Consider the following 25,940-nt stretch of genomic DNA (forward strand, 5'->3'; position numbering starts at 1 on the left):
ATACATATACTTAAGTATATGCATGTACTTAAATACATTCATACATACACATATATATACACTAACATATAAACAGATTGTTACATGCATATATGCATACATACAAATATATAAGTGGCTGAATCCATTTGTATACCTGTGTAATACTGACCACTTAGTTCAGATAATCTATCCAACAGCTCATCCCTGGAGAAGAGTGATTCTCTCTTCAGTAGGTATTAACTGTCCATAGTTTATCATCTGGAGTGGGACCTTGTAAGGTTTCCCCCACATACATCGGTATATGTCTTATCTAGGGGTTTTTTTTTGCCATATTAAAACACCAAACAATACCACAACGAGAAGCAATTTGGGAAGGAGGGGGTTTATTTTAGTTTACAACTCTCCACTCATATTTTGTCATTGAGAGCAGTCAGGGCAGGAACTCAAGGTCAGAACTTGATATGGGAACTGAAACAGAAGCCCTGGAGGAACGCTGCATACCAGCTTCCTCCTCATATCTTGCTCAGCCTACTTTTTTACACAGTCAAGACCCACCTATCCAGGACTGGTTCCACTCACAGTGTAGTGGGCCCTCCCACATCAATCACTAAACAAGAAGTCAAACAGATTTGCCTTATGAAGGAATTTATAAAACTATCAATGGAGAGGCCCCTTCTAAATGATTGTTGCTTCTGTCACATTGGCATAAAACTAACCATGACAGCATGACAGCTGGTATTGTCATTGTGCAGGTCTTGTTTGGGAGATCATATTTTTGAGATCTCATGGGTGCAATCTTTGCTGTCATATACAGAATACACTATCTTGAAGCAGATATCCCATCCTGGTCCTCTGGTCCTCACAATCTTTTAAGACCCTCTTCTGTGATATTCCCTGAGCCTTAGGTGTAGAGGTTGTTTTGTAGATGTGTCAATGTGGTTGAGCTCCCTGCAATCAGTGATGTGGGATCCACCTCTGTATGCTGTGCATACCAATGGTGAATAAACAAACTAACTTGACTTGTTGATACGACAGAACTTAGGTCGACAGGGAAAACTAAACTGATTGCTTGGAGAAAGGAGGCAGAGTCAGGAGAAGACATGGAGCCATTGCCAAAAACAGACATGCTGAAACTTTGATGGTAGGCCATGACCTTGTGGTGATAAACAGATTAATGGAGATGTGTTAAATTCAAATGTAAGAGTTAGCAAATAAGACGCTAGAGCAAATGGGCCAAGCAGTGTTTTAAATAATATAGTTTATGTGTGATTATTTCAGGTCTGAGCTGCCAAACGGCAGGAATGACCAAAGCAGTCTCCATATAACAAATTGGAGCCCACATGGCCAACTAAAATCCATGTAAAACCTGAGAAAACTTAAAAAGGAATTCTAGACACAAAAATGCAGAGTTTAACACAGCTTCTTGCTGTTTGCTTGTGGCATGCCACAGCTCCTTTAAGAGAGAGGTTTTCCTGACTCCAGCAGTAGCAGAAAAAAGCTGCAGTTTTGAAATGCCGGCTTTCTGGGCTGTTCTGCCAGAGCAGCCTCTGGCTGTTTCAGGAGACCAAGCATTCAGATGGGGTTTGTGGACGGAGTGCTACAACTTGCTTAATGGAAACATAGACTGTCTGTGTGCCTAAAAATGGGGCTGTGAGCATGGCTCTCAGAGGCAGCAACAGCTCTGCCATGCTGGACTAGGCGGGGCAAGCAGACAGTGCCATAGTTCCCCTAGCAATGACATCAGTTAAGTTTATAAGAAGAGCTTAGCATTTTAAGAAGCATTTCTTGTCAAAAAATAATTGCAAATATGCAATAAAGACAAATCCAGATGAAAAACACCTCTAAATGGGACACGGTGTTGGATAAATGTACATTGGTTTGGGAGAAAGAAGAAAAGGGCTATAGAAAGTTGGAAAAGAAGCAAATTGTTTAAAAAAATAAACAAAGTCTTTAAAGAGACAGAATACAGACAGTAATAGATTGAAAGGAGTAAAGAAAAATAAGCCATGTAAAGATGGAAAGTTCACACAGAGACTGGAATATCTATCTATTGATCGATCTATCTATCGATATATATATATCGATATATTATATATATATATATATATATATATATATAAAATTGTGCTTTCTTCTGATTTTTTGACTGTGAAGGAGGTAAGTACAGAGAGACATTTCATTGTATGGACTGTTAAGCTAAACCAGCATATATGTTTTAAAGGTATCTTGAATCAAAATATGGGTCTAAGGATATGTTGTTTGGAAAACAGTTCTTCTTTTATTTCCACAGAGGACGAGAACCTGTGGAATTCTTCCAGACTAATGTGGTTTGACAGACCAAGACCCTCTAAAAGGCCACCTTGAACACTGCTCAAAAGAATTAATTTGCCTGATAAACACCAGGACACAGATTGGAGAATACTACCCTGATATTCCCAAATATTATTTGTAAATGTTTCTTTACATTTAAAGGTGGATATGCTATAGAAATGAATACTTTTCATTGATATGGATCTTGGTTTATTGATACAAATTTAAGATCAATTTTGTTATATGTATATGCATTTCTGATCTTAATTAAGGCATTGTGTTTGTGTAGCTCATTTAAAAATGTAATGTATAATTAAGAAATATAGGTTAATAGATAGCCATACTAATCAAGCTTGTAGTCATGTTAGATAGGTTTTCTAGATATACGGAGATATATTTCAGTTAGGTATTCTTCAAATCTTTCAGAGACCTTCAGAATATGGCATTTAAAATGTTTTAAGAACTTAGGACTTTTCACGACAGTGAGACACATCTGCTCCTGGCACCACCAATTACTTCAAGAGGAAGATGGGCACCAAAGAGGCTCCTTATGGAGTTGGTTAGACATTTGGGCAAGAAACTGCTCTAACCTAGACTGCTTGATGAACTGAACATGCAAGACCTGCAGAAAAATGACTATTGAACTTGGCTAAAAGTGAGACAATACTTAAAGATTCCTGCTTCGTGTTCTGGTTTGAAAATGGATTACCAAAACACAAACTGTTGACTTCTTGTGCTTTCTTGCTTTGAAACAGGGCCTCACATTGTAAATCAGATTGACTTTGTGAAGGAGGAGGGCCCACTTGTTTGTCCTGGCTACCTGGCTAGCTTAGCCCTGAAATAACCACATAGAAACTGTATTAATTTTAAATCACTTCTTGGCCCATTAGCTCTAACTTTTTATTGGCTAACTCTTACATCTTAATTTAACCCATTTCTATTAATCTGTGTATCACCACAAGGTCGTGGCCTACCAGCAAAGTTCCAGCACATCTATCTCTGGCAGCAGATCCATGGTGTCTCGCTGACTCTTCTTCCTGCCCGCATTCAGTTCTGTCTTCCCTACCTACCTATGTTCTGCCCTATCAACGGACCAAGACAGTTTCTTTATTTATTAATGGTAATTACAGCACAGAGAGAGGACTCCCACATAAATTTTGGGTTTAGGCCCCTGATCTCAGCCTTCCAAGTAGCAATGACAACCCTGTAACAGAAAACCTGTTCAAATGTTCTTAATCCTACCCATGTTTTTCAGAAGAGGGGTAGAGAAAAGAAATGATACATATTTGAAAAAAAATAATTAGTTTCATGAGGTCCTTCTCCAGCAATTTGGGAAAGAAAAGATACGGTAACTTGTAGTGGCATTTCAATTGTATTTTAATAAATAAAGACGGTCTGAAGATCTGAGACTAAAATAGTCCCATTGGTCAGTCTTACAGATCAGATTATGGTAACATGCATTTTTAATTTCAGTAGCCATACTAGTTGCCATAGAAACTGGGCAGTGCATGCCTTTAATGATAGTGATGCATACCTTTAATTCCAGCCCTATAGAGGATTATAAAATGGGAGGAAACAGCTCTCAGACACAATCTCATTCTGAGATTCCAGACACAGGATCACTATTTCAAACTGAGGTTGAGGTAAGAGCTAGTGGCTGGTTGTTTTGCTTTTCAGATCTTCAGGTTAAACCCCATTTTCTGACCCTGGTTTTATTAATAGTACTTCAGTAACTACAAAAGCATTAGCCATAAAACCATGAATACAAAGGTTAAAATAGTGCTTAATGTAAGACTGTTTCTTGAACTATCACCTGAGTCACAATACCTCATCATTTGCCACATGCAAATAAACCATTAGAGATTTTTTTAGAAGATAATTTATTTTTGGAAACATCTGTTATTAAGTATCAATTTCCATGTTTATCTTCTCTAACCAAAAGAAGTAGTCAGAATTTGATGAGATCCCAGAGCTCATAGAATTCTTAATATTGGAAGGTGTTGTTTGATTCATGGATTATCCTTCACATGTTTACTCTCTACTGAATTTGTTTTTTCTAAAGCCATAATTTAAGCTATGGGGGAGAGGAAAGACTTTATGTATTCCGGTTGGAACAGAGCCAAACAGCCTCTACTACAGGGTCAGGAGTTGTGAATTTTCAAGCAATGGTATTGAACAACATCAGAACTGTTTCAATTGCTAACAGTCAGAACAGTTTCTCTCCACTTTTGATCTATATAATGACTTTACAGTTTAAGTTTGAAGTGAAGGATGCCTTGGAAGAATCAGATCTTTTTTTTTTCTTTCCTAACAGCATCGCACACCGGCTTCTGAGTAGTCCTCCTAAGCCTTTGACAAGTAGGACCGGCTTTATGATCCAAATATCACAAAGACTGTGGTAGCAACTAAGCCTACACCAATAATGTCTGTCTATTCAAGATACAATTTTAAAGCTTCCAAATTATAATGCAATTGGTCAGGAAGAGAGCATGGAAACTACTTTATCGTGTACTTTGCTGTACCAGAAAAGATTTCCCTTTGTGTGCATCTAGTTTAATCTCTACATCAATCAAAAATGACATCTCAGAGTATATGTCCCATTTGAAGAATAAAGGACACTGTGATTTCAGGCATAAAGTTCCTGCAATTTGTCTAATTAAAATTAATTTAAAAGATAACTAATTTGGAGATATATTTAAAGGGGAATGTTGGTAAAATGATTAAATAATGACCAATACTGTCATGATATTAGAAATGAAAAATGTTAGTTTCCATATGGGAATTCATTATTTAATGATTTTTAATGAAAATGGGATGGAATCTTACATTTATTTTCATTTTAAAAAATTTGCATTTCATAGAAACAAAAACTTTCAATACAACTATTATTGGTAAGAAATATTGTAAATTAAGTTCAGTAAGGTGGTTCACCGGGTCAAGGCACTTGCTGCAATCCATGGTGATCTGAGCTTGACCTCTGGGACCCAGAGTGTGGAAGTAACTCCTCAACGACTTTTCCTCTGGCTTCAATAAACACACTGTTAGATACATGACTTACACACACACATGCACACTTGCACACTAGCAATGCTGAAGGCTAGAACGTAATACAAAGAAATACTCTAAAGTACATTTTCATGGATATTGGTAGGTTGGAGAGAAAACAGCACATGGCAAGTCCTAGTTCTCGACTCCTCATTACATATAAACGTTCCAGAACAGAAAAGGAGAAGGAAGAGAGCCCCAACTTACAAAAGCACCTGCTCAATATTGATAATATGTTTTTTATGTATCCAGTCTTTCAGGGCCATATAGCTACTAACCATTCAAAATGAGGCAATTTCTTCTAGTAAAAGTGATGAGATCTACTGAGAATATCTGCCAAGAGAGCAGAGGGCAGGGTACAATTCTTCCCTAGCAGTTCTTTGAGTGAACAATTACAATGAATGACTTCCCTGACTATGACTCTCTTTCCAGAAGAGTCCTTCTTGTGTGCCAGCAGGTGTAATCCTCTAAACATCAGTAACAAGACAGAGACAGAAACCCAGTGCCCTCTGGAGAACAAAACTATTACAGGGCAGTTCTGTAATGAAGTAGGTCAGCACTGGTAGTACACAATGGGGTGCCATCAGTCAAAGCAGATATTCATGAGGGCAAAAAAGACATACCTCAAAGCAAGGAGAATTTTTGTATCTTTTTATTATTGTTTTTATTGGGCTATATATTTTCCCATTCCCCTTCCTCCATTTTCCACTCCACCTTTCCTCCTCCCCCATCCCCCATGCTCCCATTTCTTTTTATCTTCTTTTGTGTGTGTGTGTGTGTGTTTTTTAAGACAAAGTTTCTTTGTAGTTTTGGAGCCTGTCCTGGGACTAGCTCTTGTAGACCAGGCTGACTCTATATCTTCTATCCATTTATAAGTGAGTATACACTGTGTTTGTATTTCTGAGTCTGGGTTACCTCACTCAGGATAGTTTATTTCTAGTTCCATCCATTTGCCTGCAAATTTCATGATGTCATTTTTTTTTACAGCTGAGTAGTACTCCATTGTGTAAATGAACCACATTTTTTTGTATCCATTCTTTAGTTGAGGGTCATCTAGGTTGTTTACAGGTTCTGGCTATTGCAAATAATGCTGCTATGAGCATAGTTGAAAAAATGTCCTTGTAGTATGATTGAGTATCCTTTGGGTATATGCCCAAGAGTTATATCTCTGAATCTTGAGGTAGATTGATTCCTAACTTTCTGAGAAATCACCATACTGATTTCCAGAATGGCTGTACAAGTTTGCACTTCCACCCGCAGTGGAGGAGAGTTCCCCTAAGTCCACATCCTCTCCAGCATAAGCTTTCCTTAGTATTTTTGATCTTAGCCATTCAGACAGAGAATTGTTCTTATAGTGTCTCCACTGAACTAATGTAGATAAAGAGTTCTCTTCCTTTTGTCTCCAGTTCTGAATGATCTGCTATTCTAGGCCATCACTGCTCTCCTTCCATGGTACATTCTCTTGAAAAGATCTATCCCCTCCTGCCACTGCATTTGGGTTCTTTTTATATTTGTCATGCTCACTAATAAAACAACTCCCAATTCTAATCAGAAGACATTCAAAACTGAGCTCTGTTTTAAAATTGAAACTACCTAAAAGGTTCCTTTCTGAGGGTCACTATGGAGATTTTATTTTCAAGATTTCTGACTAATATTTTTCAATCACATCTTAGTTCAAGATAAATTTTTCAAGACTGGGTAGGTGGTTCAGTGGTCAAAATCATTTGCTGTGTAAACATGAGGATCCAAGTTCAAATTTCTAGATTCATAGGGTGAATGTCTGTAATCCCAGGGCTCCTACAGGGACATGGAAGGCAGATCAGGAGAACCCCTGGAAACGGCTAGGTCAACTAACCTTGTGTACATAGCAGAGAAATAACAGAGACCCTGAAAGTTGAAGGCAACTGACCTCTGACCTCTATACCCATGCACATGGGTACATGTACAGCTACAATATCCACATTTGCAAACATCATCACACAAATGCACTCAGACATAGCATAGTACAAATACATACAAAAAAAATCCCTAAATTTGTCAACTGTTCAATGAGTACACCTTACTTACTACATCATTATTTAATATTACAAAACAGGAGTCACAATTTTAAAAGCAAAACAAAGAAAATGATAATAAGTATTACAGAAATTACCTCATCTGATCCTTTATTTTCTCCTGATTTAGAGGATGATCCAGAATTCTTTTCATTAACATGCTAAAAATATAAAAATGGGAAAGCAGGTAATAATTAATAAAGGAAAGTGATATAAGACCATTACATCTTTAATTCAGAAAGATCAAATGCATAAACAACAAAACAAACAAGAAAACTAGCACCCCTTTTATGTTCCCTAGAGAATATTGGAATTATTCATTATTCAGAGGCTCTCAAAACCAAAGGCTCATATAGATATTCATTTAGGAGTCAGGAAATCAGTTTATAACTAACCACGTGCAAAGCTGATGGTAAAGACTCTTTGGCATCTAATCCCCTGTAAGTATCTCATAGATTTCTGAAGCATGAATTGCTAGTAGGGGAAACATCTGGCTCATTATTGAGATGAGATCTTTTAAAGACCATATTGTGTGTGAAGCCATACTTAACCATTAGCTCAGCCATGGGCACAAGCAGATAGTAGTGAAAGAACAAAGGTCTACAACAACCTTACAGGTCACCCATCAGTTCCAACAGTTTTCTTAGAGTTTTTCCATCGAATATTCACCAATATGAAGTGACAACTATGAAGGGAAGACCATGCTTGTAACTGCTCCTATTTGTGGTTTTAAATTTTAATTATGTCCATGAGTAGAATCATCAATATTTTCCTACACAATAAAGAAAGATGTAAGTATTTTTATGAGGAACACAGAGTTTCAAGAAGTTCACATACTCATTTGTATTGACAATAGGTAAAATAAGTCAATATATTCACTTTCCTCTATTGATCACCTTTTTTAGAAAAAAAATTTGCATGCTCTTCAGAAGAAGAAACAAAGCATTATCTAATTTCTTACTGTGAAAAGTGTTAGGCACTGGAAAAAAAAAGACAAGGGAGTCAAATGTAAGTAAAATGACAGTTCTCTGTTGGTTCCAATTCTGATCATCTTTATTGAAATCAAATTGCAGGAACTAGAGATGGCTCCATGGTTAAGAGCACAGACTTCTCTTTCAAAGGACACAGGTTTGGATACCAGTATTCACATAGTAGCTGACAGCCATCTGTAACTACAGTTCTAGGGGAAAACCCTCTTCTGTTCTCCATGGACACCAGACTTGGACATGGTGCACAGACATACAGGCTAAACATTTATACACTTAGAACAATAAAATAAAAAATAAACCAAATTTGAAAATAATATTATATTTTCTAGGGAAGAATCAAAACATTAATATGTAGACAGAAATAATAATAATAATAATAACAACAATAATAATAGTAACAATCTGCATTATCCACAGTTATTTTATGACATTCTATATGAACTGAAAAACGGAGCTATCCAATTTTATAAAAGAGAAATTAAGCATACTAGCAATTTGGTGTTTTTAGGACACATATCTAGTAAATGTGAAACAGTCACGAAGCAAGTTTTTTTTACTTCAAATCTGTTGTTTCTAATTTATCAATAGATATATTAAAAGGAAAACAAAATGGCCAAGATAAAAGAACTCACTCATGGCAAGAACATTTCCATCATTGTATTTTGTATGAATAATTTTAAGTGAATTTCTGGAATAAGTGAACTGAATCTACTGAAATGAGCCATATTGAACAGTTTGATGAAAAGAATTGCCTGCACGGCTTATCATTGTTATGTGTCCAGATCAAGGGTTTGCTTATCTAGAAGTGAGAGCAATCGGCAATGAGGAATTAATGAATCTTTAAAAAAAAAACAGCAGGATGTAAAGGCCTATGAATAGCTCAAATGTGACAATATAGACTTACTGGAACTTAAAGTGGATCACTTGATCCCTGGAACTTGAAATCAGTCTGGGAAACATGTTGAGACTTGGTCCCCATAAGCATACAAATAATAAGTAGGTCCACAAGTTCACATATACAGCAAAACTGTATACCAAGTTATAATTGGTGAACACACAGACAGGACTAGGAGCTAGAGAATCATTCCCTCAGATCACACAGCCATCAGTTTGAGATTAGCTCTGTAGAACATTCTTGCATCAGCTCCTGAAATAGAAGCTAGATGTTGTATTAGTCATGGACTTTATATATATAAAAAAAAGTCCAGATACCACAGATGATTTTAATCATTCAATTAGATGATTGGCTACAAAACTACAGGTCTCCTAGTAGAGCAAAACCCAAATAAAGCAAAGGCCTATATGTAGCCAAAGCAGGAATTTATCTGTCTTCAATCTGTGAAAGCACCCCACATCCTGCTGATGAAACGTAGCTCTCTTAACTTCTGGGTTTTAGTGCTGCCCTAATCATGAATTGCATCACATCTCAGAAAAAATCTCACTTAAATTTATTTTGTCTAAACTCTTTTCACATCTCTAAAAGAGCCACTCAGTGTGAAGATAGTATCTGGTAAGGTCAAATCTACAAAATCACACATTTATTCCATCAGTCTCCTTGAAGATTCCTAACTCCAGAACCAGGACAGCACACTCGCTTTCTCTCTGTAGCCACATATTCCTTTCTGTGCCAGCAAAGTAACAACACCCACGGTTTCATTGCGGCTTCACTGTTTTGAGTGTGGACTTTCTTTTCAGGCAGTATGGAATTCCATTTTACAAGAGGAAAAAGCTATGTTGCTCTTTCCAGTACAAGTCTTCCCTCTCCTTCAAGCAAGGACTTACTCTGCTTCTTGCTCATGGGGCAAATGTGAGCCCTAGCCACTATTCACCAGCAGGTATGTTGATAGAAATTTCCCCATTGAAGTATTAGCAATGTGTATGATTTAAACACATTTTAAAAATTCTTTTATTGGAATGCTTTAAATGATTTTTACTGAAGTCCCAGTCGTTTAGTTTCATTCATAGAGACACACAAAATCCCCCGAGGCTTAGAGATTATTTCCAGAGAGTTATCTGTAATGAATGCTTTTTAAAATGCTGAGTTACAATTTCAACTTTAAAAATATATTATAGGCAGTGGTGTTTTTATTAACAAAAGAATTACATTTTAAATGAATGGAAAGGTTTTCATTAACAATAATTGACACAAATAAAAATCACTTATGATCAAGCCAAAACATTTTTTTTTATTTTCCCAGAAGTAAATAGGTTTTATTTCTTTTTTTCCCAAAGTTTATTAAATTATAATAGTTTCCATTTCCGCCCCTCCTCCCAACACCCTCCCACTCCCCCCACTCCCTCTCCTCCTCCCTCTCCATCCCTAAGAGCAGTCAGGGTTTCCTGCCCTGTGGGAAGTTCAAATTCCTCCCCCCTCCCTCCATGTCCAGGAAGGTGAGTATCCAAACAGACTGGATCCCAAAAATCCAGTATATGCAGAGGAAACAAGTCCCAATGTCATTGTCAACGGCTTTTCAGAAAGACTCCAGGCCAGCCACATTCAGAGAATCCGGCCACATTCAGAGAATCTGGTTGGATCACGTGCTCGTTCAATCCCAGTCCAACTGGCCTTGGTGAACTCTCATTAGATCAGTCCCCTTGTATCAGTGGGTGATTGCACCCCTCGCGGTCCTGATTTCCTTTTTCATGTTCTTCCTCCTTCTGCTCCTCATTTGGACCTTGGGGGGCTCAGTCCGGTGCTCCAATGTGGATCTCCGTCTGTATCGCCATCCATCGTTGGATGAAGGTTCCCTCTGGTCTTGCCTTCTTTGCTCACGTTCTCTTTCCTTCTGCTTCTCGTTTGGACCTAGGGAGTTAAGTCCAGTGTTCCAATGTGGGTCTCTATCGCCATCCATCGCCAGATGAAGGTTCTGGCCCTCTTGTCTATTTCCAATCTCCAGGAGGATAACTACATGATTTTCATCAGGTTCACCTTCTTATTTAGCTTCTCTAGGATCACGTATAATAGGCTCAAAGACTTTTAATTATGGCTAGAATCCACTTATGAGTGAATACATACCATATTCCTCTTTTGGGGTCTGGCTTACCTTACTCAGTAAAGCGTTTTCTATGTCCATCCATTTGCATGCAAAATTCAAGATGTCATTGTTTTTTACCGCTTAGTAAAACTCTAATGTGTATATGTTCCACACCTTCTATAACCATTCTTCTATTGAGGGGCACCTAGGTTGTGTCCAGGTTCTGGCTATTACAAATAGTGCTGCTATGAACATAGTTGAACAAATGCTTTTGTGGTATGATAGGGCATCTCTTGGGTATATTCCCAAGAGTGGAATTGCTGGGTCTAGAGGGAGGTTGACTTCCAGTTTCCTGAGAAACCGCCACACTGATTTCCACAGTGGCTGCACAAGTTTGCATTCCCACCAACAATGGATGAGAATTCCCCTCTCTCCACATCCTCTCCAGCATAGGCTACCATTGGTGTTTTTGACTTTAGCTAATCTGACCGGTGTAAAATGGTATCTCATAGTTGTTTTGATTTGCATTTCCCTGATCGCTAAGGAGGTTGACCATGACCTTAAGTGTCTTTTGGCCATTCGAACTTCTTCTGTTGAGAATTCTCTGTTCAGTTCAGTACTCCATTTTTTAATTGGGTTAATTAGAGTTTTAGTGTCTAGTTTCTTGAGTTCTTTGTATATTTTGGAGATCAGGCCTTTATCTGATGAGGGGTTTGTGAAGATCTTCTCCCAGTCAGAAAATAGCCTTTTTGTCTTACTGACGGTGTCCTTAGATTTACAGAAACTTCTCAGTTTCAGGAGGTCCCATTTTTTCATTGATTCTCTTACTGTCTGTGCTGCTGGGGTTCTACCTAGGAAGTGGTCTCCTGTGCCTATGTCTTGTAGACTACTTCCCACTTTCTCTTCTATCTGGTTCAAAGTGGTCAGACTAATGTTGAGGTCTTTAATCCATTTGGACTTGATTTTTGTGCATGGTGATAGATATGGATCTACTTTCATTCTTCTACAGGTTGACATCCAGTTATGCCAGCACCATTTGTTAAAGATGCTTTCCTTCTTCCATTGTATACCTTTAGCCCCCTTGTCGAAAATCAAGTGTTCATAGGTTTGTGGGTCAATATCTGGGTCTTCTATTCGATTCCATAGGTCGACTTCTCTGTTCTTATGCCAGTACCAAGCTGTTTTCAATACTGTAGCTCTGTAATAGAGTTTGAAGTCAGGGATGGTTATACCTCCAGAAGTTCCTGTATTATATAAGATTGTTTTGGCTATCCTGGGTTTTTTGTTTTGCCATATAAAATTAATTATTATTCTCTCAAGGTCTGTGAAGAAGTTTGATGGGATTTTGATGGGGATTGCATTGAATCTATAGATTGCTTTTGGTAGAATTGCCATTTTTACTATGTTGATCCTCCCAATCCAAGAGCAAGGGAGATCTTTCCATTTTCTGGTATCCTCCTCAATTTCTTTCTTCAAGGACTTAAAGTTCTTGTCAAATAGGTCTTTCACTTCCTTGGTCAGAGTTATCCCAAGATATTTTATGCTATTTGTGGCTATCGTGAAAGGTGAGTTTCTCTGATTTCCCTCCCTGCTTCTTTATCCTTTGTGTATAGGAGGGCAACTGATTTTTTGGAGTTGATCTTGTATCCTGCCACATTACTAAAGGTGTTTATCAGCTGTAGGAGTTCTTTGGTAGAGTTTTTGGGGTCGCTCATGTATACTATCATATCGTCTGCAAATAACGAGAGTTTAACTTCATCCTTTCCAATTCGAATCCCCTTGATCCCCTTATGTTGTCTTATTGCTATTGCTAGAACTTCTAGCACTATATTGAAGAGGTATGGGGAGAGTGGACAGCCTTGTCTTGTTCCTGATTTCAATGGAATGGCTTTGAGTTTCTCTCCGTTCAGTTTGATGTTAGCTGTCGGCTTGCTGTAAATAGCTTTTATTATATTTAGGTATGATCCTTGTATCCCCAATCTCTTCAACACCTTTATCATAAAGTGATGTTGGATTTTGTCAAATGCTTTTTCAGCATCTAATGAGATGATCATATGTTTTTTTTCTTTCAGTTTATTTATATGATGGATTACATTGATAGATTTGTGTATGTTGAACAAGCCCCAACATTTTTATAGCTTCTTAGACAACATTTTTCTAGTGAATTTTTTAAATCTAGCATTTTATTAAAGTTTTCTAAACACACATAAAAGTTTTAAGAATAGTATCCTCATTTTCTGTCTTCCTACTACTTAGATTCAGAAGCTAATTATTGTTGTTACACTATGTCTTAGTTGGAACTATATTGCTGTGATAAAACACCATGGACTTGGTGAGGAAAACCATGTGATAAAACATAAAATTATGATAAAACATAAAATGTGATAAAACCATGTGATAAAACACCATGGACTTGGGGAGGAAAGAGGCTATTTGATTTACACTTCCATATCACTGTTCATCATCAAAGAAGCAGGATAGGAATTTAAACAGGGTAAGAACCTAGATGCAAAAGTCGATGCAGAGGTCATGGAGGAGTGATGTAGGTGGGTCTTCTGTATTTCTGTTGCTTTCATTGGTTAATTAATAAAGAAACTGCTTGGCCTGATAGGTCAGAAAATAGGTGGGTGGAGTAGACAGAACAGAATGCTGGGAAGAAGGCAATGAGGCAGACACCATGCTTCTCCTGCCCAAGATGGATGTGGGTTAGAATCTATCCCTGTAAGCCATGACCTGGTGGTGACATACGGATTATTAGAAATCAGTTATATCAATATGTAAGAGTTAGTCAATAAGAGGCTACAGATAATGGGCCAGGCAGTGTTTAAATGAATACAGTTTCCGTCTAATTATTTTGGGTTAAGCTAGCCGGGATCCGGGTGGGAACGCAGCCTGCCGCTCCTTTCCCAACAGAGGGGTACTCCTTACAGACTTTCTCCTCATGACTTTCTCAGCCTACTTTCATACAGAACCTATGACAACCAACCTGCTGTGGGACAATCGTCTTGTACCTGTAAAGATTTGTCACTAGTACTATTTTAATAAAATGCTTATTGGCCAGTAGCCAGACAGGAACTATAGGTGGGGCAAACAGGCAGGAAGTATAGTCAGTGATGAGAACTGAAAAATTCTGGAAAGAGGAAAGGCTCAGTCTACATTCATCACCCAGACACAGAGGAAACAATATGAAAATGCCTTGCTGATAAAAGGTATCAAGCCACGTAGTTAACACAGACAAAAATAATGGATTGATGTATAATATAAAAGTTAGTTAATAAGAAATCCTGTGCTAATAGGCCAACCAGTTTATAATTAATGTAGATCTCTGTGTGTTTCTTTGGGACTGAATGGCTACAGGACCCAGTGGGACAAAAAACCTCTGTCAACACCAGCCCAGGGATGGCACCACTTCCAACTAAGAAAGCCAGACTCTACAGAGACATTTTTTAAATTGATGGTCCCTCTTCTCAAATGAAATAAAATCATCCAGTACACTATAGTTTGCTATGCTTGCACATATATGAGCACAGGATTATGATGTATACCTGTACTTGAAATTGAGCTATGAAAGTCTTGAAATTTAACACTAAACATTTCAAATACTAAGCATTTCCTCAAATTTAGCACAGGTCCCAGTAAAAACCCATTGCCATTATTATGCCAAGAACATTAACAAAAATTCCCTAATGACATTCAGTTTCCAGTAAACAGTCACTTTATAATCATTGCCTCATAGCTTCTTGAAGATAATATAATATATATATATATATATTATCCTGCTAAAAATATCAAATCAGTTAAATGTTTTCACTGAAATTCAAGTATAGCAAATTCAATGATGAAAATAACTGACCATAATTCATTCATTTATATTGGTAAGTAAAATATGCGGGGTCGATGCACATCATATTTGACCCAGATCAGAAACCTATAGTTACTCTTTCTAAAAGATAACAAGGAGAACTTAGTTTATTACTACCACATGTGGCTGGTAGGATGGTCACAGAGGAGAGAAACCTGGGGCAGGGAAGGAGTAACAGATTCCAAAATACAAGAGACTATATTATTAATGGACCACATATGAGGGAAAAGAAACTAGTGACAATGTTAGGCATGTGTTCCCCCCTCTGTTCTCCATAATGACTCTAGGGATCACACACTGTCGCCTTGTCAATGAATAAAGAGAGCTGAGGCTCTACTCTGCCAAGATACTTAATGATTACAGTCTAGTCGAAGATTGGGCCATATAGAACCAGGTATAATCCATATAGAATTCTGTGATTTGCATCTAGTCTTTAGGGTAATATAGCTCTCTAACATGAAAATAAAACAACAGAGCAAAACATCTTCCGATTCTAAAACCAATCTGTAATGTGTGTGAATTAGAGGAAAAGTCAAAGTCAGAAAAGAGCAAGAGGGGAAACTACACAGAGTTAAGACAGAGAGAGGTGGCCAGTGCTGCAGGAGTTTAGTGGCAGATATGTGTTTGGGACAGATAATAGTTAAATACCTTTTCTGTCTTACATCATGAAGGAATAACCCTCCAAATCCGTTCTATCCCAGACACTGGCAGAAATTTGGCAAGGACAGCTGTCCAGAGTCCTCATTCTAAGACATAGTATTATATGCTTGAAATAGTTCCCCACAGCAAAGCCACAAACCTATGAGGAAGTTAGGAGTCTAAAGGATTGCAGCAGGAGCTCTTATCCTGCTAGGAGCTTCTACTTGGCTTCAGCTTTGCAGAAACCGGAGAGATCTCTTAGTGTTATCTAGACACACGCAGGTCCACGCACAGACAAGTGGGATATAAACAAACATCTGCCTACAAAGAAAGGCAGAGAACCAGGAATTCCAGTAAGATAAGAAGTGCCTAAGACTAGTGTGCTTCTGAAACTAAGGATTAAAAAAGAGAGAGAGAGATAAAGTTTCTTTCAGGAGGAAACAGATGCAATCTGTAAGAATGGTTGCATCAATCTAGAAATAAACTTTAAAATACTGATCATGTACTTTAATGAGTAAATTACATGGTTAATGAGTGTGATGTCTAAAAAAAAGTTGCTTGAAAAATTGAAAATGTTACTTGAAAACTGTCCTTCAACTTGGAGATAGGTCACTCAGATGTACATAGTCACGTCCAGAGACATAATGGCAAAACTGTGAAGCAAGGAAAAGGTTTTCTTCAGAGCCCTGAATCTCCCCAGCACAAGAAACTCAGCTTGGGAGAAACTTGGGCAAGATTTGTTCCAGTACCCTCCTGAGGACAGAAACCACCCGGTTAGGTTAGCAAGGCTTCCCTCCCACCCAGCACGCTACAAGCACTGAAGGAGTTTTGGAAAACACTTGAGCCAGTGTGTAGGATATTAGATTGTGCCTGTGTAGGTCAGGAAGTGAATCTATTTTTCTAAAATTCCTCTGCTATTTCTATTATGCATCCAGAACCAGGAACAACTAGTTTTGAATGGAGTCTTGTAGACAACATAACAGAACTCTTTGCTTCTTAGAGCACCAAATGAACTGGTATTATGGGGAGTTTCCCAGGGTCAGGCCGGGTATATAGTTCTATATAGTCTGGGGAAACAGACTGCTCAACCATGGAGCTCAATGCTCTATTTTCACACCTGCATCTCTGGTCCAATTCCAAGCCTTTGTAGGAAAGACTACCCCTTCCTATGGGTACTACTGTCTATCTCTCAGTAAAGCAAACGAACAGCGACTTGATTGGCACTTGCTCACTGATGACTTTCTGAATGCACACATTGCCTTTCTCACCAGATGGAAATTATATCCTCTCTTTTTATGGTCATGGCAGGTGAGACTATGAATTACAAAGCTTGTTTAAATGCATTTATTTCCATAAACCTTTAAAAATCCCCTAAGAAGTATGTCTGGTCTTTTTAGGTCACCAAACTAGAAAAGGAATGAAGGTTGAGAAATAGGTTTAAAATTTAAGAGTCCATGTGCAAATTGAAGCTTTCCAAAAGAAAACAATAACAAAACCTTAGATATTTGTATGTGCTTTGCTAGTTGAAGCCAAAGGGCTGAGATGTAAAGCTGCTTTTGCTTCAAAACAGTCTTCATGGGTAGTCCTGGCTGTGCACCTGGAGGTGGCTTCCTTCTGCCACATCTCTGTTGGTATTATCAGAAATCTTGGCTGGCCAGTTTGCAGAAATGGATAATCTCAAACTGGGTTTGGCCAGTAGTGTCTCTGAGAATCTAGAGCAGTGATTCTCAACTTGGGGGTTGTGACTCCTCTGGTAGTCAAATGACCCTTTCACAGGGGTCACCTAGACCATCAGAAAACACAGGTATTTACATAACATTAGTAAAATTACATTTATGAAGTAGCAATGAAAATAATTTCATGGTTGGAGGTCACAACATGCGGAAACATTAGGAAGGTTGAGTACCACTGACCTAGAGTGATATGAATGTATGCACCCCTACCCCAACCTTCACTGTGATCTCAGGACCTCTCAAGGATATACTGTCTGCAGATCAAAAGAATTGTCATTTTGGCTTCTACCAGACCAAAACGCAGCTCATTTAGTTCCCTCTGGCTATGGCTATTGTAGCTTCTCCTAGCTTCTAAAGTCTGATTACCTCACCATTCTCTGTTGGTCTTCCAGTCTGTTTTCTAGGTAGCCTATTTCTGTCTCACATTACCCTAGACTTAAATGCTCAGACTCATGTCTGTCTCTTAGGTGATGCAATAAACTGATAGACTAGAGAACCCTGAAGGTTATGTAGTCTTAGACAAGTAATTCAACCTTTTAGTTTCTCCGAATTTAATACAGAAAGGTAACTATCCCAGTATATTTTCAATTTTAAAGTGGAATCTGGCCCAATGTTTGGTTCTTTTTTCTGGCTAATAATAGTTTTTAATAAGAATAATTGAAAAATATGTTGTTGGAGAAATAATAAGGTTTTAGAATTTTCTACGCCCATGTTTTTTGCTGCACTGGCAGAGGGAATATAATTAACAACTATAAAGAATAGAAGTAGGCCTCAAAGACAAAACTGTTCTTAAAAAGTACAATCAAGTGATGCCACAGCTCTTTTCCTCTTGATATCAGTCTGACAGTGTGAAATGTATATGAGAACTGAGCATAGAGATGAAAATTTCACTTCCTAAGTCAAGAAACAGCTGGGAAAAGAATTTCATGTTTCACTATCTCCAGCTGCCATGGTTGCCTTTGCTTCGTGCTCTAGCAATCACTGTGCATGAGACTGTCTCCTACTAGATCATACCAGAGCAGATTAACTGCATGTAGAATGAAAAGTCCATTCTTTTCAACAGCCTACAACTTGGTTGTGCATGAAATACTTAAAGTGGCAATTCACACGCATTAAAATACTTCGTGTGGGAGCAGATCTGATGATAAAGCAAGACTGGCACAATCTTGGTCATTAATGACGCAACTTGATTTGTGACAGTGCATTATATCCTTTTTATTCTGCTTGTATGTAAAGTTTTACTAAGAAAAAGTTTTGAAAACTTTAGGTGACTCTTATCTCAAGAATATTTGCTGCATTGAGTTACCCAGACACAAAATCCTAGCTGTACTAGTTGAAACTGAATAATGTCAAAACTCACAGAAAAGATAACTGTCGAGAATAGGGTTCACTACCTATAAAGAAGAAAAATCAGTGAGTGTCTATTAGAAGCTAATGTTGTGGGAACAAATTGAAAATATCAGAGAACGCGGACCAGTAAGATGGCTCCGTAGGTAAAAGCGCTTACTAGCAAGCCTGGTAACGGAGTTTGATTCCTAGTAGCCACACAGCAGGTAAGAGAGACCTGGTTCCTCCAGCTGTCCTATGACCTCCACATGAACACTCTGGCATACTGATACCACCCTGCCCCCCCCCACTCCTCCTGAACGAACTAGCGCTCCTTCTAAAGTGATAATTTATCCAACCAAGTTTCTTCACATGGAACAATTTTTGCAATTTTTCTTAACTGGTAAAATCTGAGAGATATTTTTTCAAAATTATGGTAGTTATAAAACTTTCTTAATAAATATTCCTTTTTTATTACTTTATAAATAATACCAATCAAAATTTCCATTTTTTCCTCTCCTCCCACTTCCCTCCCCACACCCCCACTCATCTGCCCCCTCTTCCCCTTCAGCCCTAAGAGAGGGCAGGGTACCGCCCTGTAGGAAGTCCAAAGCTCCCCCCATTGAGGCTTGGGACGGTATGCATCCAAATAGAATAGGATTCCAAAAAGCCAGCACATGCAGTAGAGACAAATCCCAGTGCCATTATCATTGGCTTCTCAATCTGCCCCAATTGTCAGCCACAGAGAGTCCAGTTTGATCCCATGCTAGTTCAATTCCAGTCGAGCTGGATTTGGTGAGCTTCTATTAGCTTGGGCACACTGTCTCAGTGGGTGGACCAACCCCTTGTGGTCCTGAATTCCTTGCTCATATTCTCCCTCCTTCTGCTCTTCAACTGGACCTTGGAGCTCAGTCCAGTGCTCCAATGTGGGTCTCTGTCTCTATCTCCATCCGTCGCCAGACGAAGGTTCTATGGTGATTTTCAAGATATTCAGTCTGACTACGGGACAAGGCTAGTTCAGGCACCCTCTCCTCCACTGCCCAGGGTCCTAGTTGGAGACATCCCTGTGGACTCCTGGGAACCCCTCTAGAGCCAAGCCTCTTGCCAACCCCAAAATGGCTCCCTTAATTAAGATATCTTCTTCCCTGCTCCCATATCCGTCCTTCCGCCATCTCAACCATCCCACTCCCTCAAGTTCTCCCCAACCCTCCCCTTCTCCCTTCTCTCTCCCCATCTCCTCTTTCCCCCACCCCATGCCCACCTCCATGCTCCCATCTTTTGCCTGGCGATCTTGTCTGCTTCCAATTTCCAGGAGGATCTATATTTTTTTTCTTTGAGTTCACCATATTACTTAGCTTCTCTAGGATCTCGAACTATAGACCTAATATTTTTTTTGTTTATGGCTAGAAATTTTCAGAAAAAGAAAATAAAACAACATGAGGAACAGAACTTTACTGTCGTGCTAAAAAGATTTACATATTAAAACTATCCCAAAGTGGAAAAAATTAAGATCTGATTGACCCACCCTGCAAGCCTTCTTGGAACTAATTACCCACTTGTTCACCTGGGACTCTCAAATGACCACCCTGTGTTTTCACCCCAGAGAGCCACACTACTTTTTAAAAAGCACTTGCATAATATAATTAACATTCTGAAAAGTTTGAAAATTGATTAAATAACAACACCATATGTTACTCACTTTAAAAGGCTTTAATGCAATGGAAAATGATCCATTCAGGGACTACCAGTCAATAAATAGTGACATTTAACGTCTTAATTCTTGCTACCTTAAATACTACGCCCTTTGTGCAGACCTTATAATTTTGTGTTTTTTCCCCCTAAAATTCACTGCAGCAAAGTGGTCTGTTTTGCCATGGGAAGTTTGCAACACTTTGCCCAGCCTGGCTGAAGTGATGGAGTCTTCCAGATGACTGGTCTTCTTGTCTGTGCTCTCGCTATAGCTATGAATCTAATTAAACTAAGAAACACCTTTAATTATCCACAGGACAATAGAATCAACTTATGACTCAGGAATCTGATTAGTAATGTAACCCAAATTTACTATTAAGTCTGATAATTATAATGTTTATAAGATATTCTTTAAATGTAGCTTTTTAATAGTTTATGAAATAACTTTTTTACCATAATCAGAAATTTTTTCAGACAGCAATGGTACTCAGTGTGGCAATATACAATACTACATTTCTTTGGCTGGCTTTACAGATAGCATGCTCTTAAATGAACACAATTTTATATTATTCTAATTTTATTGTGCCTAAAGTTAGATTATTCACATTATTTTTAGCATTTAAAGAATCTCACTAAAGGTACTCTAATTATAGGATTTACTAGAAGTATTCTGAGGTGAATGTGTGTGCAGTCATCCTTTGGTATCTTTTGGAAACTGACTTCAGGAACCAAATCCTGCAGACACTCATATGGTTTATCTAAAATGACATGTTACACCTAACCTATGCACAGTCTCCCATTTGTACTTTATAATACCCAATAATAAGACGTTTCAACAGTTTCATATTATTTTGCTTGAAGAATAATAACAAAAAATTGGTGCCTGTTTAGTAAAGACACATTTTTGTAAATTTTTTTTGATTGTGGCTGAATACATGGACAAAAGGATCCAACTGCATATCTTTATTTCTTGGTACATAAACAAATAAACAATTTTTATACATATTGCACATATGAAAATGCATACATATTTTATATATACATAGAATATATACAACATATGCATGTATATGTATTTATATGTTAAAAACTGATTCTGTGAACCATTGGGAAGAGATTTATGAACAAACTGCATGCCCCAAAGCTGCATCTTCTGTCTATTGTTGAGAGGAAGCACTGCATGACTTCTATTTAACTCTTACAGTGATCTGTGCTCACTTATAAATGGTTTTTTTTTTTTAAGTTTAGGAACTGTCTCTTTAGAGCTTTCCTGTCTGATGCTATGCCACTAGCTACCGTGACCAGTGAATGTTCTTGTGGGAACTGCAAACTGGGAAGTACTGTAGGTGTAAAATACACAGCACATCCAGATTTTAAATAATTAACACTAAAGAGGGGTGAATTGTCATAATTGCTCATGTGTTACATGGGATGGGGGATGTTAACAAAAATGTTACTAGCACTAATTTGATCTCTTAAAACATTTGTGTTAATGTGGCTGTTAAATTTTTTAAAACCCATTTGTCGCTCACCGTACGTTTCTGTTAAAGTCAGAGCTCGATCACAGGCATGCTGAAGATTCCACAAATTTACCATCAAGCAGAAGTCTTTAAGCAATAGTTCCCAAAGTGGATTCTAGTGGATATTTTAGCAGAAACAGCAGAGTGGCTAGCACAATACAGTAGGTAATAAAAGAAAACATTTAGACTATGTTCATCTAAGGAATCTGGCACAATTTCCTTTAGGCAATGCTGAGTTTGGGTGGAGAAGTCTGTTAGTTGAACACCTGTCATCCATATTTGCAGATAATTTAATTGTAGGACAGTTATCACTTAAAGCAAACTTTTGCTCTTAGAACACATCAATAAAACTACATGCTTAAATAGCACAGAAAGGAGTAATAGGGAATACTCATGAAGAAGCATCACTGAAAATATGTATGTGGCATGTCCAGAGAATCTACTCCTTATGTTTATCTTGGCTATTTTACAGATAAAGAAACATACTTTAAAAGACTGACTTATTGAAAGTTTTGCCGACTGAGTTAATAAGAGCATGCTAGAAGCTAGCACACCTGGGTGACCAATGGATAGTCACTGCCTATGTAACCATTTTCTAATTCCAACACACAGTTGATAGATGCAACAATTGCCTAGTTAGTAATTAATTTTACCATACCACATGCTGAAAGGAGGTAGACCTAAAGTTTTGAAATTCTAGCCATAAATCAACTTATGTCTCTCTGTCAACAAAGTGTTTGTGAAGCCTTTTTGTTTGTTTGTTTGATTGTTTTTAGTTTAACGTTAAAACCTCACTCCCTGTTTTCAAAACATTACAAATGCCAGCTTGACAGGGTATCGCACCTAACTGGTAGGAAAGACATTCAGTGCACTAACCAAATAGAACACATTTATCCTCTTGTAAAGTAAAATAGTGAGGTATTCGCATTCTCTTCCATCCCCGCCCGTTGTTCACCTCTCATCATTGCTTTCATTGCAGTTGCTCTGTGATGCTTTCTTCTTTTCCATTCCCCTCCCTCCTCTTTCGAGTTTGAAACTGCACGTCCAGCATTCTTTTTTAGTTTTTCGCTTTATTTAGCAGTTGAAAAACTAGATTTGGGCTCCAGTGGCTCTTTTATCCAGGCGTGCGTTCCAAAGGACAGAATTAAGGATTACTTTCCATTCAACTTGGTGCACCTAGTTCCTAGACTCTACAGCCCAGAGCGCATCCGCATACCACAGAAGGGTGAGCCTCTGCCTTTTGCCCCAGCCTAACCAGGTTTGCTAGGAGGTCGCACCCGTCCGTCTCCACCCCTGCCCTTCCAAACTTCTAACAGTATTTCCTCTACCACCCACACGGGCGAAGTAAATACACTCCCTTCCCCAGTCCTGCCCAGGCTCCTTCTATTTACCGTCTTGTACCACCAACTTGCGAATGCCATGGCGCCAACTCAGACTTGCTCTAGCCGTGCGGCTGGGGACCCGTCGTCGCCGCAGAGTGAAGTGGTGTCCCCAGGCTGACTCTCCCAGGCAGGGACCTGACTGGCACCCCGCTGGGCGCCTCGCAGCTGCTCGGTGGGAGGGCACTAAGGGGAGGGACGCTAGAATCCGCCCACCGCTACTGCGGCCCCGCCCCAGACTTGGCCAGAGACTGGTTAGGGAAGAGGTGTCGGTTCTTCTGGCTGCCACTCCCTAGAGGAGGTTTGGGGGCGACTTCACACAGAGGACAGGCCCCCTTTATCCAGTGACGCGAGCCCACTCACTCTGGAGATCCCGAGTGAACTTTACCCCCTTTCCACGCCCATGCGCACGCCTGTTTCACTAGCCCACTTTTCTCCAGGAGCCCCTGCACCCCCCACCCCCAACGTCACTACCCAGTACGAAGAGCCTCGGGTCACCTGCTTTCCCGCAGGCACTGACCCTGATCCCTTCCCCGACCCTGGAAGGTGCCAAGTCCGGACAGGATGGACAACTCCCCAGGACTGAGGCGGGCCACTCCTGAAGCAGGATGCCTCTGCCGCTAGCCCCAGGGCAGCTCAGCCAGGAGATCTACTCACCTCCTGGGTGTGGCGGTCTGCTGCGGCGCGCCGGGGCCTGGGAGAGGCGGCGGGCTTCCCACCCGGCTGAGACATTCTGGGGAAGGCGCTGCGGGCTCAGCCTCGGGGTTAGCGCAGAAGTGACCAGACGCCCCGGCCAGAGCTCGGGGCGGGAGCGGCAGGACTGCGCTGTGAAGTAGCTTTCTGACCCAACCCTGAGCCCGCGCCCCGCTCCCCTTTGCCCCGCTAGGCCCTCCTCTTCCTGCCCGAAGCTCACAGCGGCTGGCCTAACTTCTCAGTGGCCCAGAACCGCAACTTAACACCCTCCGCTCCGGGTTTGTACCCTCCCCGGGTGAGCCCCAGAACTGTCTTGGAGGGACACAAACAGGGGGAGCCGGAGGTTGCAGTTCCCGGGTCGACTTTAGTACAAACTAAGGATTGTGCAACCAGAGTTAGACTGGGGCGTGGCCTAGACCCTCTTTCCTAAGAATTTGGAGAATTAGACACCTTTTCTACAATCTGTCATTAACTCAAATCTAGCCTAAGTTTGAACTGTTTGAAAGCGGATTTTAAAAACAAATTGGTCTCTGAGTGTAAGCATGCACTTGGGTACTTGTGTGTTTTATTTCCTTTTTATTTATTTATTAATAATAATAATAATTATTGCAATTTTGCAAGTTTCCTAATGTTTTACAAGCAGGAGATGGCCTGCTCTGGTCCAAACCAGTAGATAAACACAGATTTTAAACTCTTACATCCTTTTCTGGAGGCTGTGGGTTTTGTTTCTGAGGTTGTTTTGCTTTTGTGTTGGGCTGATCTTAGGCAGCACTTCCTGGTTTGGGGTTGGATGTAAAATTTAACAATCCCTTGGCTTGCTCACCCAAAGAGTCTGCCAGCCTGCAGCTGTTGTTGGCTGATGCAGGCAACGGAAAAGCCTGCACCACCGCAATAGCATCGCCCATTCTGGTCTTAAGACAACATGCTGGAGAGATGGAAGTCAGACTAATCGTGCTACAAGGAGCTTGGCAGAATCAAAATGTATTAAAGATAACAATGCTATTCCTCAGGCTTTGCTTGACTCAGAATTCACATTAGTAGAATTCACAGAAGCTATTACAGCCATGAATAAAAACTAATCTCAAAGAAGTTCAAGTATTTCACTTCGTAGTTAAGAGTTACTGAGACCATGAAAGGAGGTTCCTCATGTGGAGATCTTAGAGATCCCCTGTATAGACGGAGAATTTTCTACAACAATGTCTGTGCATGTTGTTACATTGTTAACTATTTATCTAAACAAAACAAAACCAAACAAAACAGCATCAGTTTCCTGCTACAAGGAGGTATCAGGGACCTATGCTAAGGGATTTTATAAGAGTTTAAGAGAAACAAAAAGAAAACATAGTCATTTTCCTCTACTCACAGGACAGGGCCAAAAGCAGGCAGAGGTGAGGCGAGGACTGCTCTAGGATTCTATGGAGGGGTTTCTTGCTTTAATGGAAAAGGGACTGCTGGCCAACCATGGAGAAAGACTTCTCTCAACTTTTCTTTTTCACATGCTTGACCCCAGTGAGTCAAGGTCCTCTTTTCATTCCCTCTGCTTTGACTCTGGTTTAGAACTTATCCCTTCTCAATGGAAAATGGGTAAAAGGAGAAAAGGGAAAAATGAATTTGGAGCTGAGAGACGACGAAGGGACAGAAGGAAACTGGTAGACCTTTAGACTCTATAGGTCATGGCAAGGAGAAATTCCCAATATGGGTTATTTAGACATAAAAGATGTAGTCCAAAGGTTTATCCAGATGA

The 25,940-nt window shown here is 39.4% G+C and overlaps 1 protein-coding gene across 5 annotated transcripts in view; it reads right to left on the bottom strand.

Annotated features, from left to right (window-relative positions):
- The window catches only part of Cast (calpastatin), a 102,567-nt gene extending 78,199 nt beyond the window's left edge, over positions 1-24,368 (bottom strand). For 2 of the 5 annotated variants that reach the window (XM_048424670.3, XM_048424656.3), the window contains exons 1-2: positions 24,161-24,364; positions 7,490-7,552 (exon numbers count right to left, since the gene is read on the bottom strand). In XM_048424670.3, the coding sequence (XP_048280627.3) occupies positions 7,490-7,552; positions 24,161-24,235 (138 nt within the window). In that variant the 5' untranslated portion in view covers positions 24,236-24,364. Of the gene's footprint in view, positions 1-7,489; positions 7,553-23,515; positions 23,674-24,160 lie in introns of those variants that run through there. The other 3 variants (XM_048424661.3, XM_048424639.3, XM_048424648.3) reach the window with 3 other exon arrangements.
- Between the last annotated feature and the right edge of the window lie 1,572 nt (positions 24,369-25,940).

This window comes from Myodes glareolus, chromosome 15 (genome assembly GCF_982192425.1).
Source record: "Myodes glareolus chromosome 15, mMyoGla1.1, whole genome shotgun sequence".
Lineage (NCBI taxonomy): Eukaryota > Metazoa > Chordata > Mammalia > Rodentia > Cricetidae > Myodes > Myodes glareolus.